At 49.1% G+C, this 20,000-nt stretch overlaps 1 protein-coding gene across 5 annotated transcripts in view; it reads left to right on the forward strand.

The window, feature by feature from the left end:
• LOC147011936 (ATP-dependent RNA helicase with zinc finger domain-like) overlaps positions 1 to 20,000 on the forward strand; it is a 310,053-nt gene that overhangs the window by 80,779 nt on the left and 209,274 nt on the right. For all 5 annotated transcript variants that reach the window (XM_085857677.1, XM_085857678.1, XM_085857680.1 and 2 more), the window contains exons 10-11: positions 18,408 to 18,732; positions 19,548 to 19,678. In XM_085857677.1, the coding sequence (XP_085713803.1) occupies positions 18,408 to 18,732; positions 19,548 to 19,678 (456 nt within the window). The remainder of the gene's footprint in view (positions 1 to 18,407; positions 18,733 to 19,547; positions 19,679 to 20,000) is intronic.

Consider the following 20,000-nt stretch of genomic DNA (forward strand, 5'->3'; position numbering starts at 1 on the left):
GCATCACCTCCAATTCCTGCAGCTCCTTCGTCGAAAGCTCCTCGTTGTGCTCCTGAATCAGCTCGTTGATGTCTTCGTCATCCACCTCAAGACCCATGCCCTTTCCCAGCGAAATAATTTCGCCATGGCGAAGAACAGAGTGAAGTCCAGTCCTCCTTTTAAACTTCTCGAACCACCCACGCGATGCCTTAAACTCCTGGTGTAGTCCTTGCGCCGAATTTCCCTCGCCTGTATCCTCCTTCACGAGGTCAGTGAAGATGGCGGTTGCCTTTGCGCAAATTATGGCCTCTGTCACTGTGTCACCAGCGATCTCTTTCTCCTTTATCCACACGAGTAACAACCTCTCCATCTCATCGTTCACTGCCAACCTCCTCTTGGAAATGAATGAGAGGCCTTTGGAAGGAGCCTTAGCTTTTAGGGCTTCCTTTTGTTTTATTATCGTGCCGATCGTAGATATATTACGGCCATATTATTTTGCGAGATCAATCAAACGCATCCCCTTTTCATACCTTTCTATTATCTCTTGCTTTGTTTGTATGGCCAGAAAAACTCTTCTTCTTCTTTTCTCCTTGTCCACTTTTCTTCATTGCTTTCTTGGGGTCCATTGTGAATAAAAGTTACTGTAATCCACACGCGTACTGTACTGTAACACTGTCCGAGCACTTCGTAGCGAGACCATAGACTGTATACAGTATAACGATATTTACAGAGCGGGACGGGGACACGAAGAGCATGCTGGGATACACGCATACGCAAAGGGTTGCCAGGCAGATTTTAGGCGATAGCCAATGGCAGAGCAGCTACAAGTTTGTTTACGTTCGGGAAACTCTGGGAGCAGCAAAAAGCAGCGCGTACTGTACTGTATTTTTGACTTCGTATCCTGAAACGCCTTCGTAACTAGAGGCAATATTTTCCCGTTCAGGCGCTTCGTAACCTGAAACATTCGTATGTAGAGACATTCGTAAGTAGAGGTACCACTGTATATTATTACGGCTCTGGAAACCTTATGCATTCACACATTCAGATGTCCCAAAAGTCACTTTTTCCGTTAAGTACATGTGAAGACAGGTCCCTTCCTTTTGTCTAGTGGGAGAATCAAAGGTGTGCGTTGCGATGTTTTCTTAGGTAGGTTATTAAATCTTTACATCCAACAACCATCCCATCCACTATCACGATCCACTACCTACCCGCTGTCGACTCGCACACTGACTTGCCGAGGCAAGATCTTGCAGCTGTTCCTTGCTGCTTCCACAAACGACCTTTGTAACGTTGTTACTCTTGCTCGACAACCTTTTCAATGTTCTAACTCTTGCTCGACGAGTGCAAACACATGTGGGGGTGGGTTTTTCCCCCAACAAGGCCAAGACCCTGCCCAGAAGGGGCGGATCCGTGGGGGCCCTGTCCAATCAGGGCGGACAGTGACGTCTGTTCCACCGAGCCCTCGCCCCGTTCGGGGAGGTCCATAAAAAGACGACACCATCCTCAGTCTTGAGGGGAGTTCTTTGGAGGAGTGAGTTGGTTGGTGTGCGTCGTGTGTTCTGAGCTGGAGTCTGAGTTCAGTTCACTTCAGAAGGAGTTCAGCTCTGCGTGGGGAATTCCAGGGCGTTTGTCGGAGGTTTATTGGACACGAGGCATTCGTTGCTGGAGTCTGGGGCATTCGTGGAAGTTTTGCTTGGTCTTGTCCGCGACCCTGACCCCCGCCCTTGGACTCTCACTACTCCTCTCAAGTTCCTCCGTGGACACGAGCCCCACGCGTGTGACTGTGGGCCGGGCTGCACGGCCATTGGCAGGTGCCGCACCACAGAGCACCCCACCCCTCCAACGTGCAGGTTCCTCGCCGAACCGTGACCCCAGCTCATCTCTCTCCCTGTCTGCGGCGAGCCTAATAAAACACCTGGGTTTTATTTTCATCTGTGTGTGTCTGCGTGTGTGGCGCCGTCCCTTAGGCCTAAGTCACATTTGGCACGGCGGCCATAGGGTGTACAAAATCTACGGCCACTTGCAATTATAGGGCGGCCGCAGTATTTCCACGGTCATACAATGTCGCAGTCACATATGTTTTTATTTTTCGGGGAGCTGCACGGCGTATTTAGAAATTGTGGAGACCGAAAATGTGGGGATGCCGTACGGTCTTTGATTTGATGTCGCATGGTGACCTTAGGGCGTCCCTGCGGCGGCCATAGAATTTTCAAGGCAGACACAAGTAGCCTCAAGGTGCCCGCAAGGCGACCGCAGGGGGGCCCAAAGGCGAACGTGCGGCCAGACGGATGGTAACGAGTGGGTATATATACCAGTTCTTTTTTTACTAAAATAAAAATATAACAGTTCGGAATATACCAGTATATATCACTGAATATACTATAACTATAATATATATAACTGAATATACCAGTTCGGAGTATAGGCATAACTCCGATCATAACTCCGATCACCTATACTCCGATCTCTAGCGGTAGCGCATGGTGGACACACGGTCGACGCAGACTGCCACGGAGGCAGTACGTAGGACACACGGCGGGCATAGGGGAACCGTGCGTTGACCCTGCGTTGCCCGCAGGTAGTCGCACAGACCGCAAGGCAACCGTACGTTGAACACAGGGATGCCTTAGGACTACCCTATGGCGACCGTGGAAATAGTGCGGCCACCGTAATTTTTTGAGGGTTGGAAAAATTCATTTTTCATTGATAAGAGCCTACGGCAGCCGCACGAATAACGCAAGCCCACCGTACGCCCTATGTACGGTCGACGTGGAACACATCTACGTCACAGCTTGGCTTGTCGAATTGCTACGGCCAACGTAGAAATGAAAAAAGTTATAACTCCGCGGTATAATTCCACGGTGACCCCTACGGCCTGTAAAAGATAGCCATACGGCATAGGGCCACCCTGAGGCCACCTCAGAAACTCTGCGGCCAGCGCACGTTTCTGTCAATTTGGGGGGGGGGGGGTACGGCCGCCGTATCCTCACCGTAGAGCAAATGTGACTTTGGCTTTAAGTAGAAATGCTTCAGTGTTTATTTCTGATCATAGTGAATTATTTATTGTATATTCCGCGATAAGTCTTGCTCTGTGTCCTTCTTATTGTAAATAAATTATTATTAGAAATGTTCCCAGTTCGTTTTCGTCTTTTCCTTCATTGGTCCAGCATGGTTCGGATCTGAGTTTAGCCGGGTCTTTGTTCCCATTAATCTGCTCATCCTCGCCGGCACGGCTTTGGCAGTTCCGCTCAACTGCACCCGAACCGGAGTTGGTAGTCGGTAGTTGGAACTCTACCGCAGTCGGTAGAGTGACCTGGTTCGAGCAAGTCGTGCCGAGGGCATGGTTCCCTGGTAGATGACACTGCGTGGTTCATTAGGTAAATTGGTTCTCGACAAAAAACCCTACACTATGCGGTGGAGGTATTGGCGTCCATGGTTGGTTAAGCGACCCGCCGCCTTATGGAGTTATCCGAGAGGGACGGCCTACAATTCCGGAGAGTACGGTGGGAATCGACGTAACTTTCCCCACCTCGCGGTCGTTCTCGCCACCGGACCTCCGGCTTGCAACAGTTTGGTGTCAGGAGTGGGATTCAAACCCCACGCCTCCACAAATAAATTTACGCGACACCAAACTGGCAACAGTTTGGTGTCAGGAATTGGGACGGACCCATTAAAAATTTTTTTATGGGATTTGGACCAGGGGTGTGCTTGGCAACCCCCCCCTCCCCTTTTCCCTCTGAAATTAAGAGCAGCAGTAAAATTTTATTTAAATCTCGGTACCAACCATGGTGGACCAAGACGAGCTGGTACAGGTGGGTTCTGAAACATTATTAAAAGAATCTGTGGCTCAGGAGAACACGGGCAGGAAGACCTTTCTCTGCAATCACACCCAGAGGTCGCATTGGAGGCGGCAGCGGCGGTGCATGAGCACCCCCTACATCAAATTTCCCTCCCACAGGACCGAGTAATCCCTATCGGATCCACACCCGATCATTGCAGATCGGCTCCGCCAGAGCCATTGGACACGAACAAGATTATGGAGATGATAAAACGAATGATGGAACGCATGGAACAGGGGGAAAACTGAATGAATGGGAATATGCAAGCAATAAAGGAGGATATACTAACAAGCTGGAACAAGGGGCTACCAAAGGTAAAGGGTGAAATGCAATGCAAAACATGGTCCGGAATTTTTCAAATGGGATCGGGACTGAACATGGAGAAATGACCGAGTCGAGGGGGAGTGTGGAGGTTGTTCGGACCACGATGACGACGGGCGATGTCGAGGCGACGAGTGACATCACGATAATTAAGGGCGAAACCAGTAAACTCGCACGGGGGATGACGGAAATAATAAAAGAGGTAACAGGGACACAAGGGGAGTTAGAACGGGGAAAGGATGAATTGCACGAAATTAAAGAGGAGCACACACAAATATTGCACGAAAGAGGTAACAGGGACACAAGGGGAGGTAGGGGACATTGAGGTTGAGCGGGTGGAATGTTTTGGGACCCAATGCGAGGGTCAGATTAATCTCCCACAGGAACAAGGGGAGACGATATGCTCCCTCGAGGCAGACAATGACGAGGTGAGTCCGGTAAGACCGTATGAGGTGGAGCCGTTGCATGATGCGAAAGGGTACATGCCAGGTTTGGGGGGGGGGGCAGAGGCCCCGGGATCTCTTGTGTTAACCCAAGCACCCATTATTGTTGTCCCAGAGTGTGTGCCAGAAGGTAAGTATCGTGCAAATAACATGCAATGTGTGAGTGCATGTGTGGAAATGGTACATGGACCGACCCAGACGGGAGACGTGGGTCGTGTAACGGACGGAGTTATTTCGGGAACCATGCCGGCTCCGCGGTATGCTGCGTGCGAGATTCGTTCCGTATTTGGCAAACCGCCCAACCGCAGACGAATGCATTATGGGAAGCTTGGTGTTAAAACGATCCGCATCTGGAACAAGACGAGGTCGTGGACGGCTAAAATGGAGGCAAATTGGGTCGAGTGAATTCGGAAAGCACATGTCCCTATGCAAGCACGTGTACAGGGGCCGACATGCTGCTCGCCGCGAGTGCTGTTCGTGGAGCGAGTCCCGATGGCGACACCGCCGGGCCCGTGTGTGTGGTCAGCCACGCGGAGCGGTCCGTGTGCGAGTTACGTCATCGGCAGGGATCGCGCAGCATGAAGGCCGGGTGAGTAACGCACGGTGGCTCACATGGTGGATGGCTCGAAAGCGAGCGCTTGGTGCGATTTACGGGGTGACCTTGAGGCCTCATGTATCGCCCAAACAGAGTGGACGAGCGTGCTGTAAACCGCCGCCGTGGTGATGCAAGGATGGCCGAGCCTTGCCACGAGTACACGAAGCCTGGCCAGCATGTAGCGAACATCCTCGTCGTGGGTAAAGGAGCATTAGTTCGGGGAAGGGTTTAGCGTTAGTTGGACCGGCCCCATGGGGTATGAGCAGTCCTCCATGGGGCCTGGTAAAATCAGTTAGAGGGAATTTAGTTTAGGATTTAGAATGGATTGGAGACACGGACAGACATGAAACGCATAGAGGCGACGTAGCTTAGCGATATAATTAAATGGAACGTGCATTTGAGTAAGGGATGACGGGGAGCATGAATGAGTTAGGGGGACATAGTTGTTGGAGTGTGTTGTGAAAAAAAAAGAAGAAAGAAACATGATGAGTGAATGTGGGTCAGCAGGCCCGAGTGTGAGTGGAGTGAATGTGGAATGCATGGTGCGAACGAATGATTGGGGGGAGGAGTGAATCCCATCCAAGGGAACCAGGGGTTAGTGTAATGTTAGTGGGTGAGTTAACTTTACCAAAACAGATGTCTGTTTGTTGTTGGTGTCGAACGAAGGCACAAAACCTTTTGAAGGGTGCAGGAGTCTATTGACCAGCTGGGAGCGTGGCTGTTGAAATATGCGCAGAGTAGAGGGCACCGCGGGCACCAAAGTAGTCGGCCAGAGTAGGCCACGGGTCCAAGGGACCGAGTTAGTGTAATGGGCACGGATAGCCCACGGAAACGCGACCCGGAGCACCAAAATGCCACGTGGGCATCAACGGGGAAGATGCCAGGAAGGGCACCCCCCACGTTCATATGGAGTAGGTAGGCTCGGAGACAGCCTCAGCGACCCGGGGGTGCCGTAGTTCGAGTTCTGTAGATGGATATCCCTGCCAATGGAGCCACGCTGCCCAGCCTCGAAATTGTGCAAAAGCACGAGAGAAAATTTCCGGGCCAGGCCCAAATAAATAACGAACACCAACACATGTGACGGGAATCGTGGTTGCTAGAACCGATAGTTTAAAGAGACAGGGGTGTTGAAAAGCCCCGGGAATAGATTAACGTTTAATAAATGCTCGGATAGATAGGAAACGTGTACCCCTTCGCACCATCCATCCCTTCGCTGTTTGTAGGCCGCTGGATCACCTTGGAATTTTCTGAAATCTGTGAGAGTTATTCTGAGGCTGCATTGGGCCTCGAGACAGATTCACTTGTCTCTTCCTCAATCCCCTCAAAAAGGGATTTTCAGGATTGGGGATCGACAGTCAGGACAGGTTAGTCGAACAAGGACAATTAAGGGGTTAGGGACACACGTAATTATAAAAATAAACTAGAACGGGCACTCGTAGAGCGCATACCTTCGCCGCAGCCACTAGTTTGAACATGGCATGAGAGTGAAATGAGGAACTAAAATTCCACTAAATCTGCTCGGGAATTTCGCAAATTTAAAGTCCATGATCCGGATTTTGTGAAAGGATTTTGTTATTAGAACTATTACGATGATGACAATTTTAGGTGATTCGTTGTCCCGAGTGCCGAACTCTGTAGCATGTAGGGTCGGATTCGGTCGAATGTCACTGACCACGCAGACACGACCTGGATCAAGTACATCATGTTTTCAAATCCGAGCGAGGACAAAAACGTCATTTTAATTGGCGTCTAATTAAACAAGAAAGTAAAACTCCTTTTACTAAACCATGAGCGAAGCTATGTGCATATCAAACTATACCAAGTCTCCTTAATGAAAATTTGTTGTATTTTACTTAGTAACTAAGTTTGGTAGGGCCCTTATGGCCATTGTTGCATCAACAGACACACAGTTTAGAGACAGAGATATATTCTAGTTATTACCTTTGTATTAAGTTGTCCACAACGCATCTCAATACAAATATGCATTTCGTGACCCCCATGACCTTTGACCCACAACCGCTACCTCGGGTGACAATAGTACTGTACCTTGTGTCATTTCAGAAGATGGGGAATTGAACACTGAACAATTTGGAGTTAATTTGATGTAAATCGGAAACATATTAACCGTTTTCATCATGAAAAAACGATGTTGACCTTTTTGTGACCTTGACCTTTGATCCGATCGCTCCCAAAATCTAATGGATTTGTCCTTTCATGATGCCAAACAAATCCAAAACAATTAAAGCCTCTCTGCGTTTTGTTTTTTTTTGCGTTAAGTTGTCCACAACGCTTTCCGATATAAATGTGAATTTGTGACCCCCTTGACCTTTGACCCCCAACCGCTGCCTTGGGTGACAAAAGTACTATACCATGTGTCATATTAGAGGATGGGGAATTTAATTTTGAACATTTTGGAGTTAATTTGCTGTAAATCAAAACAAAATTGACAATTTAATCGCGAAAAAACGATTTTGACCTTTTTGTGACCTTGACCTTAACCTTTGATCCGATCGCTCCCAAAATCTAATCGATTTGTCCTCTCGTGATGCCAAACCCATCCACAAAATTTCATGACAATCTGCGAAGTGGTTTTTGTGTAATGTTGTCCACAACGCTTCCTAATCAAAAACTCCATTTTGGTGACCCCCTTGACCTTTGACTTCCACAGACTAACTAGGCTTGCAAACACTATACCAGACGCTATATCAGTGGATCGGGATTTGAATACTGAACATTTTGGACTTAATTTGATGTAAATCGGAACAAAATTGACACTTTAATCGCAAAAAAACGATTTTGACCTTTTTTTGACCTTGACCTTTGATCCGATCGCTCCCAAAATCTAATCGATTTGTCCTCTCATGATGTCAAACAAGTCCACAAAATTTCATGACAATCTGCTAAGTGGTTTTTGCGTAATGTTGTCCACGACGCTGCCCAATGAAAAATGCTTTGTGGTGACCCCCTTGACCTTTGACCTCCAACCGCTAACTCGGGTTACAACAACACCATATAATATTGTTGCGGATTCGCGCCTGCCGGCGTGCGAACGGCCACGTAACTCGAATCGCGGCACGTCGCCCACCTCTGCCGAATCTCCCGCTATGGCACCCCCGGGCACTACACTGCCTCCGAGCCTACCAGCTCCCAAACACCGGGGAGTGCCCCCCATGGCACCTCCCCTGAAACGCACACGTGGCAGGCTGGCTTCCCAGGCCCCTTTCCGAGGGTCACCCGTGCCCACAACACTGCCCACGCGGCTAATGGCGCCCCGGGCCCCCGCACCAAGCAGGCGCACCCGTGCCCACTACGCTATCCCGGCCCCCCATGGGCCCTTGGCCTACCGCGGCCGACTAGCCTGGTGCCCGGGGTACCCACTCAGCGATACTCACTTTTCGCAGCCACGCTCCCAGCCCGTCAACAGGGCTCCTGCACCCCTCCAAACGGGTTTCGAGCCTACATTCACACCAACAACAAAACGACCTCCATTTTTCAATTTGACTAACCCCCTAACTCACTCTACACTGACCCCGGGGTCCCTTGGGCGGGAGTCACTCCTCCCCCCAATCACTCATCGCACCATGCATTCCCCATTCGCTCCACTCACACAGACCCGCTGGCCTCACTCACTCACCAACAACTCTTCAACACACACACCACTGAACTCTGCCATCCTCCTAACTACATCCCCTAACTAACTCGTGCTCCCACGTCGTCCCTTAAACTACAGCACGTTCCATTTAACCTACGTAGCTAAGCTACGTCCCCACTACACATTCACTGTCTGTCACTGTCTCCAAATAATCCCATTAATCAATTTCCCAACCTAAATCTCGCTACAATCCCTCTAACTCATCCATTCCACGGACTCCATGAGGACTTACCCCTGCCCCATGAAGTCGGTCTAGCTAAGCTAACTCTTCCCCCTAACTAGTTTCCATCCTGTGCCCAGATAAGGGGGTCTTCCACCCCTTGCCTAGGAATCCTGTGCACCCGAAAGTGAGGCTTGCTGTTCTCTTTTTTTTTTTTTTCATGCGCAGCACCAGCGCGGCAACTCACAGCTCGCGCACTTTACACCTGCCCGTGACGTCATGCAGCTGCACGTGTACCTCTTCCCTCCTTGGACGGTACCATCCGGCAGGGATACCCCTCCTGCCGGATTCCAACCCCACGTGCAGCCATGGCGTCACCGTGCGCATAAAAAAAAAACAATCCCCACGTCTCGAGGGGTTCCCCACGCGAACACATGTGCTTTGCCCGTTGGAGCTTAACACACACGATCGCGTGGAGAACCCGTCCGGTCCAAATCCATAATCCTGCCTAAACTTTGTCCGTCCGCGGGATCGGCAAATCCACCGCGTGCTTTTCCGGACCGGGACTTCACTCTCGCAAGCGAGCACGTGGGGGCCTCGTGCGTTGCACAGCACGGACCTCGTGCTCACTGCTGGGTGAACCCGGCACGGTCCCCGAAACAACTACAGCCGCTACTCGGCTTTCTTTTTTCACATGTCTCCGTCGTCGCCGTTCAACACACGCACACCTGCGTGTTACGACGCTCACACTCCATTCCATTACATTCACACCGGGAGACGCGGCTGCGTGCTCCCGCATGCCAACCGACATCTCCCTCACATACCGCTCTCTCACACACACGGTCTCCCTTGCATAAACCATACCACTCACACGTGGTGCTCCATTCTCTCGCGGCCTTCCACTCACTCGTGCCTCACTCATACACCGTGCCTCACTCACACACGCGGGGGCACTCAACCGCGGTGCTTCATCCACACACCGTCCCTCACTCACACACGCGGGGGCACTCAACCGCGGTCCCTCATCCACACTGGCCGTTTCATCCACACACACGGCCTCTTCCACACACGGTGCCTCATCCACACACGGCGTGCTGGGAAGCACGTACTCTGGCACCATCGCCACCACACCACTCTCACACGGGGTCGCTTCCACACACGGGGACGCACTCACACCTTGCACCACACACACAGGGACAACTACACTGGGGATTCGTGTCCCCACAAGGGTCTCCGGGGCCTCTATACCCCCCAAGCTCTCCGAGCACCCGTTCGCAGCACTCCTCCCCTCAACCTCGCAAAGCACGACCGAACTCACCTGGTCGTGACTCGCCTCAAGGGGGCATACTCCCTCCCCTCGTTCCTGGAGGAGGCCATCCAGCTGCTCGCACCGGGTCCCTACACGCTCCGCGAGCTCAACCTCTTTGTCCTCCACTACCTCCGTGTGTGTGTGCGTCACTTACCCCGTCTTCATCGTGTAGTCTTCCCTCTATCGTTCCTATCTCCCGTGTCTCTGCCAACTCAGTCACCTCTTCACCCTTTACCTCCCTTGTCTCTACTATTTTTACTTCCTTTGTCGTCACCTCGTGTCTCGTCTCGCACGTTTTGGTCTCCCCATTTAATTTTTCCCTTTCGGTCACCGTTGCACCCCCTCCCAGCTCGTTCGCTCCTACACGTGGAGTCGCCATTTTTAGCTCCCCGGTTACTGCCTTCATGCCCGCCTGCAGGCTTCGGCCCATGTTCCGCGTCTCACCCCGCAGCTTTTTCGTTTCTTCCTCCATTTGCTTGTTCATGCCTTTCATTTCGTTTATAATTTCATGCGCATTTGTATCCATCTTTTGTGCATTCCCATCCATCTTTTGTGTAGTCGCATCCATCCTCGTTTTCACTTCGTCCATTTGCTTGTTCATGTTCGCTGTCATTTCCGCATTCATTTTTGCCAGCATGGTGAATAGCTGGGCCATGTCGGGTGCACTTGGGTGAGCCGTTTCGGCAGGGGTTGGGGAAGGGTTTTGGTGGAGAGGGGGAGGGGAGGTGTCATACACCGCGGCCGCCGCCGCACCTATTTCGGGCTCTGGGTTCAGTTGGGCGAGTTCGTTTTCCTGTACAACCAACATTTCCTGCACGGGGTTTTCATCCTGGACCATGGATTCTACACATTCTACATCCATTTCTAATACCCCCGGCTCCCTCTCGCCTTGAGACGCCATCTTGCTTCTCGTAAAGGGTTAATTTAGCTCGCTCGTAATTTGGAGGGAATCGGGGGTCGCTCCTCTCACCCCTGGACCGATTCCCGTGAATTTAGCTGGAGACAGGAGAGCCCGTTTTCCCGTTCTCCGATACCAGTGCCGCGAGGAGGGCGATGAGTTTATATCGCACGACCTGACACCAGTGTTGCGGATTCGCGCCCGCCGGCGTGCGAACGGCCACGTAACTCGAATCGCGGCACGTCGCCCACCGGACGGACAATCCAGTCGTGACCCTCTCGGACTAACGCCGGGAACCAGTCACGGGTGGACCTTTCGGTCTCACCACGATCGTGCCAATCGGCCCCCGCGTGGGATAGGGTTGCTCGCCAAATTCGACCTACCTAAGTACCCACACGGAGGGTAGACCGGGCGATCGCACCTCGCCGCAGGTCGACTTTGGACACGGGCCACTTTAAGCGACCCGTTCCGTACTATCGAGATAACCGAGCGGTGTTATTCGTCGGCCTCGACGGTTCGATTAATTATCGGGCGTTTTAGCCCACGACCAACCCTTTACGTGAAGCAAGATGGAGATTCAATGAAAGAAAAGACGAAGCGAAGCGGGAAAACAGTTCAACATAACTCACATTTATTTCGCGATGAACGGGAAGCACACGTATACAATTACACCAAAAGCACATGTAAAAGGGAAACACAATATTACATAAAAAGCAAATATAAAAGAGAAACACAATGCAGAGCTATCCGACTACCGAGCACACGGCAACACTTATACAATTTTACTTCACAGGCGGCGCCGACAACACGTATACCCAAAGCAAAAGAAAAGAACCACCCTCCAGGATGAGGCGGGCCTGGGGCCGAGACCGTGTCGGGCCTACCGTCTGATGATGAGACGCAAAGTGGCGGTGGCGCCTCAACTCCGCGGGCCTCGCGGACATTGTCTGGTAGGGGGTGGGAAAGGGGCCCCCTTGTCGCACTATCTCAGCGCGGGGGGGGGGGGGGAAACAGGAGGGTGGTTGTTGATGCTCGGGGGATGGCGGATATCACCCTGTCTCGGGTCCCGCGACGAGCGTCTCCTCCTCGACCTCGGTCGCGTTGCTGGCCTCTCCCTCTGCAGCTCCCGGCACCGACGCGAGCACCCCCTCGTCCGCCTTCGCCGCCGCCACCTCTCCACAGCTCCGTCTAATCGCCCTCTCCGTCTCCTCTCTTGGCTCGTCCCAACTCTTCACTCTTGACTTCTCCCCTCCGAACTCACAACTGCCAACTGAACTGAACTGCCTTGACTGACGAACGCAGCCGTTTATATAAGCCCCGTGGCTTCGCTCCTTCACCTTTGACCCTCTGCCTCCGACCCTTCACCTCTCTAACTGGCTCCCCATTGGACCGAGGAAAAGTGGGCGTGAATGCTTTTTGATCCATGAATTTGCATATAGCGTCCTCACTCCAACGCCCTGGAGGCGGGGCCAAATCGCCCCAGCTCGCCGATAGGACGGAACAGAAGTGGGCGTGAGTCGTTTTTGATCCGTTTTTCTCGGAAAGTCTGTGATGTTTCTGAACACGCTGCTCGGTGCGCGCCCTACACGAGTCCAGTATCGGTGCTCACAAGTGGCGTGGGAATGACGGTGATGCGATGGTGGCGAGTTGTGACGGTAAAGGTCGTGGCTGTTGTTGTGAAGCGGCGTTGTGGTTGGTGGTTGTTGTTGTGAAGTGACGTTGTGGTTGGTGGTTGTTGTTGTGAAGCGGTGTTGTGGTTGGTGGTTGTTGTTGTGATGGCTGTTGAGACGTGGTTGGTGGTGGTAGTAATGGCGGCTGGTCCAAAATAAAGATAGTAAAAGAAAAACGGCTATCCTGAAGAGTCGCAGCCCGCATGAATGACATTTATTCCCTCTAGACAACGTGTTTGGGCCTAACTACACATATACTTACCGAGATATCTCACCTAAGGGACCTGAATGGTGGTTTGTGAATTTCGTCAACCACAACAATATGTTATATTTGAGGATAGGGCATTGAATACTGATCATTTTGGCATTAATTTGATGTAAATTGGAATAAAATTGACTGTGTTATCACGAAAATAAAAATGTTTGACCTTTTTGTGACCTTGACCTTGACCTTTGATCCGATCGCTCCAAAAATCTACTCTATTTGTCTTTTCATGACAACAAACCTTCCCACACAATTTCAAGTTAATCTGCTGTAAAGTTTTTGTATAAAGTGATCCAAAACATTGTTAATACGATTTTTGGTGAAGTGTTGTGGTGAAGGGGGGAAGTGTTGCGGTTCTCGGAACTGCATACATCTAACAGATAGTGGTCCCAAGACAGTTATTCCATTATTATACATGTCAATAATCCCTTTCCTTTAGTCTAGTGGGACAACAAGGGAGTGCGTTGTGATGATCTCATAGCGAGGTTTGCTTACATAATTTTTTCTTCATTTCGTCCCCACTCTTCTTTTCGTCTGATTATCCCTGAGGTAAATCAGCGTGTGCGGCGCTGTGATGAGGAAACTGCTGCACAGAGCCCTTGTTCCCAGGCGAGCCCTAAACCCGGCGTGTGCGGCGAGTCATGTGCGCTTGGCAGTGCGGGATTATCGACTCGGGCTTCCGATGGTCTGGGGAGGATTGCTGGTTGCATTAAAAGGGCATGCGAATGAGTACCTCTTTAAGAGGCTGTATGAATGATGTTTTTCATAACACATGAAACACAGCCAGCACGACGCCCACGCTGCACGAAACGCATACGGAGGCTGATAAAGATGACTCCATGCCAGCTGGGCGGGATACGAGTGTGCGGAGTAGAAGCAGCGTGTTCCTTTTCAACCTCAATATCCGACACATATTGGTGTTCACCCTGCGCACACTCTAGCGGAGTCGTGTGAATGCAAGCACTGGCCACGTGCGTAATGGTGGAACCGCGCGCACTTTATGGAATGTGCTCGAAAGCAGACACTTACGCCGCTCGTGAAACGTGCATGGATTTATCCATGGCAATGTACCTTCGGCCCTCGCTGGCAGCAGCGGATTCTCCACAGATGGTGAGCGTCTTCTCGTCTCTACCATCAGCGAAGCTGCGATCGAGCCGGGTAATGTACAGTGTGGGCCACGTTGGCGCGCGTTGATCGACGCTGGTCGAACGCCCGAGCGGGCATGCGGGACCCTCGACTGGTCGCCCAGGCATGGCTCGGGGGTTTTTGCAGGACGATTCGCGTGCCAATTTCGGTGTGGGCGATTCATGTCATCTCGTGGGGTCGGAGCGGAATATTTCCGCTGTCTAGGGTGGCTTTGCCGAAAACGAAGTGAGGCGGTTTCCGGCCAAAGTTGGCGGGCCATGTGAAGGGTCGGGGCCAATCAGAGCGCCCGATTCGGGTGATGACATTTCGATTCGACATGGCCCCTCCCCCGAGATGCAAGCCCTATAAAGGCCGGAGCAGTCCCTCCGCCTCTCCCTTGCCTCTTGCTCTTTCTCCGCCTCTCTCCCGTTCTCGCCTCGCCCTCGCCGACACCGCCACGACCCGCCTCCTGCTGCCCAGACTCTGCCTCCTCATCTCCGCCCACACGACGTCGACCCCACCCACCTTCCTGGTCCCACCTACCACTCCACCCTCGCACTCTGGACTCCGTCCCTTCTCGACTCGATCTCCTCCTTTCACGAACACGGTCTCCACACGTGGGGCTGAAGGCAGAGACAACGCGCCCACTGTCGGGTACTGCACCATGGAGCATCTCCCCGCGAAACGTATTGGTGGTGTGTCGTGCTATCGGGCGCAAAGGTACCGAGATCATAGCCTCAACTCCCCTCCCTTCCTGGTTGCAAAACTCCCTCTTCATCGGGGTGGGTGTGCGTGCGTGCGTGCGTGCGTGCGTGCGCGCGCGCTGGCGCCTGTTGCAGAAGATCGTTATCATTATTATTGTTATTAATTTTGCGTTGTCTGCTCTGTGTCCCCTTTTTAAAGTTAATTGTAAATAAATCATTATTAGAAATGTTACCTGCTCGTTTTTGTCTTTTCTTCCATTGATCCAGCATGGTCCAAATCCAAGTTTAGCCGGGACTTTATTCCCGACGATTCGTTCCTTTTAGCCGGTACGTTCTTGGCAGTGTCGCTCGGCTGCATCCGATCGGTAAAGTGATCCGGTCCGGGTGAGTGATCCGGTTCGGACAAGGCGTACCGAGGGCGTGTTCCCTGGTAATTAAACCACGTGATTAATTAGCTAACCCGATTAACCCATAGACGGGAGGACCTGAGGTCACGCAGTTGAGTTATTGGCGTCCACGGTCGGTTAAGCCACCCACCCGCCGCGTCATGGAATTATCCGTGTGCGACGGCCTACAATTCCGGGGAGTCTGGTGGGAACCGGGATAGCTTCCCCACCTCGTGGTCTTCTCACCCGACCCCCGGCCCGCAACTTAAAAAAAAATTATGTATGTATATGTATGTATACATATATATATATGTATATATATATATATATATATATATATATATATATATATATATATATATATATATATATATATATATATATATATATATATATACACATACACATACACACAGTGGGGAGAACAAGTATTTGATACACTGCCGATTTTGCAGGTTTTCCCACTTACAAAGCACATAGAGGTCTGTAATTTTTATCATCGGTACACTTCAACTGTGAAAGACGGAATCTAAAACAAAAATCCTGAAAATCACATTGTATGATTTTTAAATAATTAATTTGCATTTTATTGCATGAAATAAGTATTTGATACATCAGAAAAACAGAACTTAATATTTGGTACAGAAACCTTTGTTTGCAATGACAGAGATCAGACATTTCCTGTAGTTCTTAACCAGGTTTACACAGACTGCAGCAGGGATTTTGGCCCACTCCTGCATACAGATCTTCTCCAGATCCTTCAGGTTTCGGGGCTGTCGCTGGGCAACACAGACTTTCAGCTCCCTCCAAAGATTTTCTGTTAGGTTCAGGTCTGGAGACTGGCTAGGCCACTCCAGGACCTTGAGATGCTTCTTACGGAGCCACTCCTTAGTTGCCCTGGCTGTGTGTTTCGGGTCGTTGTCATGCTGGAAGACCCATCCATGCCCCATCTTCAATGCTCTTGTTGAGGGAAGGAGGTTGTTGGCCAAGATCTCTAGATACATGGCCCCATCCATCCTCCCCTCAATACGGTGCAGTCGTCCTGTCCCCTTTGCAGAAAAGCATCCCCAAAGAATGATGTTTCCACCTCCATGCTTCACGGTTGGGATGGTGTTCTTGGGGTTGTACTCATCCTTCTTCTTCCTCCAAACACGGCGAGTGGAGTTTAAACTAAAAAGCTCTATTTTGGTCTCATCAGACCACATGACCTTCTCCCATTCCTCCTCTGGATCATCCAGATGGTCATTGGCAAACTTCAGACGGGCCTGGAATTGCGCTGGCTTGAGCAGAAGGACCTTGCGTGTGCTGCAGGATTTTAATCAATGACGGCGTAGTGTGTTACTTATGGTTTTCTTTGATACTGTGGTCCCAGCTCTCTTCAGGTCATTGACCAGGTCCTGCCGTGTAGTTCTGGGCTGATCCCTCACCTTTCTCATGATCATTGAGGCTCCACGAGGTGAGATCTTGCATGGAGCCCCAGACTGAGGGAGATTGACTGTTATCTTGAACTTCTTCCATTTTCTAATAATTGCGCCAACAGTTGTTGCCTTCTCACCAAGCTGCTTGCCTATTGTCCTTGTGCAAGCCTTGTGCAAGTCTACAATTTTGTCCCTGATATCCTTAGACAGCTCTCTGGTCTTGCCCATTGTGGAGAGGTTGGAGTCTGATTGATTGAGTGTGGACACCTGTCTTTTATTCAGATAACGAGTTCAAACAGGTGCAGTTAATACAGGTAATAAGTGGAGAATGGGAAGGCTTCTTAAAGACAAAACTAACAGGTCTGTGAGAGCTGGAATTCTTCCTGGTTGGTAGGTAATCAAATACTTATTTCATGCAATAAAATGAAAATTAATTATTTAAAATTCATACAATGTGATTTTCAGGATTTTTGTTTTAGATTCCGTCTTTCACAGTTGAAGTGTACCTATGATAAAAATTACAGACCTCTACGTGCTTTGTAAGTGGGAAAACCTGCAAAATCGGCAGTGTATCAAATACTTGTTCTCCCCACTGTATATGTATATGTATGTATATATATATATATATATATATATATATATATATATATATATATATATATATATATATATATATATATATATATATATATATTCGCTCCATTGTATTTCGAGATATGGAATGTGCAATGTAATAAAGTTTACACTTTTATGCCTCTGCTGACGATGTCCCCTGAGGAATTATTTTTCTGGTTGTCCATTCTTGCTCCATGATAGGTTTTCGTGACCACGATAACTTAAGAACAGCTTTCGGGATCTATGTCAAATTTGCTACAAGTGTGCATAATGATGAAAATATGAACCGATTCGATTATGTGGTCAAGAGGTCAAAGGTCAGAGGTCCTGTTAGATTAAAAATATATATATTTTACCGCTCTTCCTTGTGAACCAGTGGTCAGGATTTTGACTAAACTTGGTATCAGTATATCTTATGATGCAGAGATGAACTGATTCGATTTCGGCATCAAGAGGTCAAATGTCAGAATCCGTGATAGGTTTCGTTTCCGCAATAACTGAAGAACGGTTGAAGGAATCTAAGTCAAACTTGGTCCAAATATGTATAATGATGAAAAGATAAACCAATTCGATTATGGGGTTAAGGGGTCAAAGGCAGAAGGCTGTTTCATAAAATTCTGTAACTGTGATAACTTGTGAACCAGTGATGGGATTTTTACCAAACTTGGTATAAGTATATGTTATGATGCAACAATGAAGTAATTTAAATTTGGCATCAAGAGATCAAAGGTCAAAGGTCATGTCAGGTAAAAATGTGATGCTTGAAAAAAGATGAAGATATTTAAATTAAATTTGGTACAAGTATGTACATCTGTTGTTTTCATCAAGTTTAGTTTGAGTTCAATACATATGTGGTCAGGCTTTGCAGTTTGAGATGCTTTCTAGTTTGCATTGTGATTCACTTTTGTCTTTCTGCCAACCACTTCGATCAGGTAATATATCAATAAACTCATGATAAGATCATTTAAAATATGTACTCTCATCAGGTGTGCCTTTATTTTATCTTGATTTATTTTACCTCCACACAGGTTCAATCTGCGTACACAAATCCAGCTGCTGCACAGCTTCATGCTCACAGGTACCAATGGAGGGGCCAAGTATGCACAAAATGGCACGCTTTTCGGGCGCTTCCAGCTTGCGCACAGCCTATCTGAGGACACTCCACCAGGGCGGTTGCTCGCCACCAGTGTTGATGCAGTGCTCGTGCTTCCTACCCATGTTGTCACACCCCCTGGAGAGGTTCGCTTTGTCTATCAAGCCCTAATTGAGGATAAGACCAAGCAGCATGTGTTCCTGAGGTTCTCAAAGCAGTGCTGCATTGAGTTGGGGTTGCGTGCCGACCAGAAACTTCAGGTGAGCATTTCGTAGTGAAAACAGAATCCGCTCTTGTAAAAAGAACATCTGTTTTTAATAGCCATTTGTTACATTTTGTGAATATGATTGACCATAATCACTTTTTTTTTTTTAAACAAACATATTAGATTCATTACGGAGCTTGTACGTATATCACACGCTGGACAAATACATTAAGAGACCCCGTGATTCGAAATGAAGAGACCCCGCTGGACATGGAAATACACACGTGTATTTTGCATGAATTACCAGGACAGTAAAATATAATGGACAAATGAACACAGTAAATATCATTTTAACTTTGAGTTCCCTGCATGATGAGCCCTGAGTTCAGATGGGAATGCAAAATAGGCCAACCCATAGATGATCTCAGAAAACATTATGAAATGAGATACCATTTGTTATGCATTATATTCAGAATTGGGGTAAATCTGACCTCACCTCCTGGTGCATGAAGAATAAGCATTAACTGGCACAGTGATATACCACTGCGTGACCAAAGATTGTTCTAGATTTGCAGAAACGTGCACAATAGAGCTTACCATTGTCGATGGAAAGGGTTCCGGTAACAGATTAGAAGAAGTAATGCACAAGGAGCAGCAGTCAAAATGATGTCAGCAAAAATACAAGGTTGTCCATTGAATCAATGGAATTATTGATGTTGGGTATTGGAATATTGTCTCATTAGCTGCTGCTAACAGAGGGATTAATACTCTTTTTCACGAGATGTCATGGGCTATCTGAACGTGTGTATCACAGTTTGCATCATGTGTATTTATAATAACTTACGCTGATCTGACTGTGGACACATGCAGGTGGAATTGCAGTTCCAGTTGAACCGCAAACCCCTCTGTGAGATGCATGCAGCATTGGACCGACTACCCGACCTCTCTGTCCTATTCCCAAGCATCGGGGCCTGCCCCAGTACCTCCTTGGCCCCTCTCAGGTACACACAAGCTGCAAGGCTCATGTCACGTGGCACAAACAAAACACGTTTTTGTTTAGGAAAGGCTTTTTAAATGGCAATTTGAACAGTTATTTTTCAATGTCTTTTTCGTGAAGTACACTCGAACCTCTTTTATCCAGAATGGTCGGGATCACGGGTGTTTCAGATAAACGATATTTCTTGTTCTTCGATGTTAATTATTAAAATCAATTGATTAAAAAGATTATGGATATCACTGTGTTATGTTTTTCCCAAACATTAACCCTAACACAAACCGTAATAGCCAACCCTAACGCTAATAACCCGTCCTTCCTCCTCCCCC

This window comes from Eptatretus burgeri, chromosome 15 (genome assembly GCF_056783735.1).
Source record: "Eptatretus burgeri isolate ZD-2024b chromosome 15, Ebu_testis_v1, whole genome shotgun sequence".
NCBI lineage: Eukaryota > Metazoa > Chordata > Myxini > Myxiniformes > Myxinidae > Eptatretus > Eptatretus burgeri.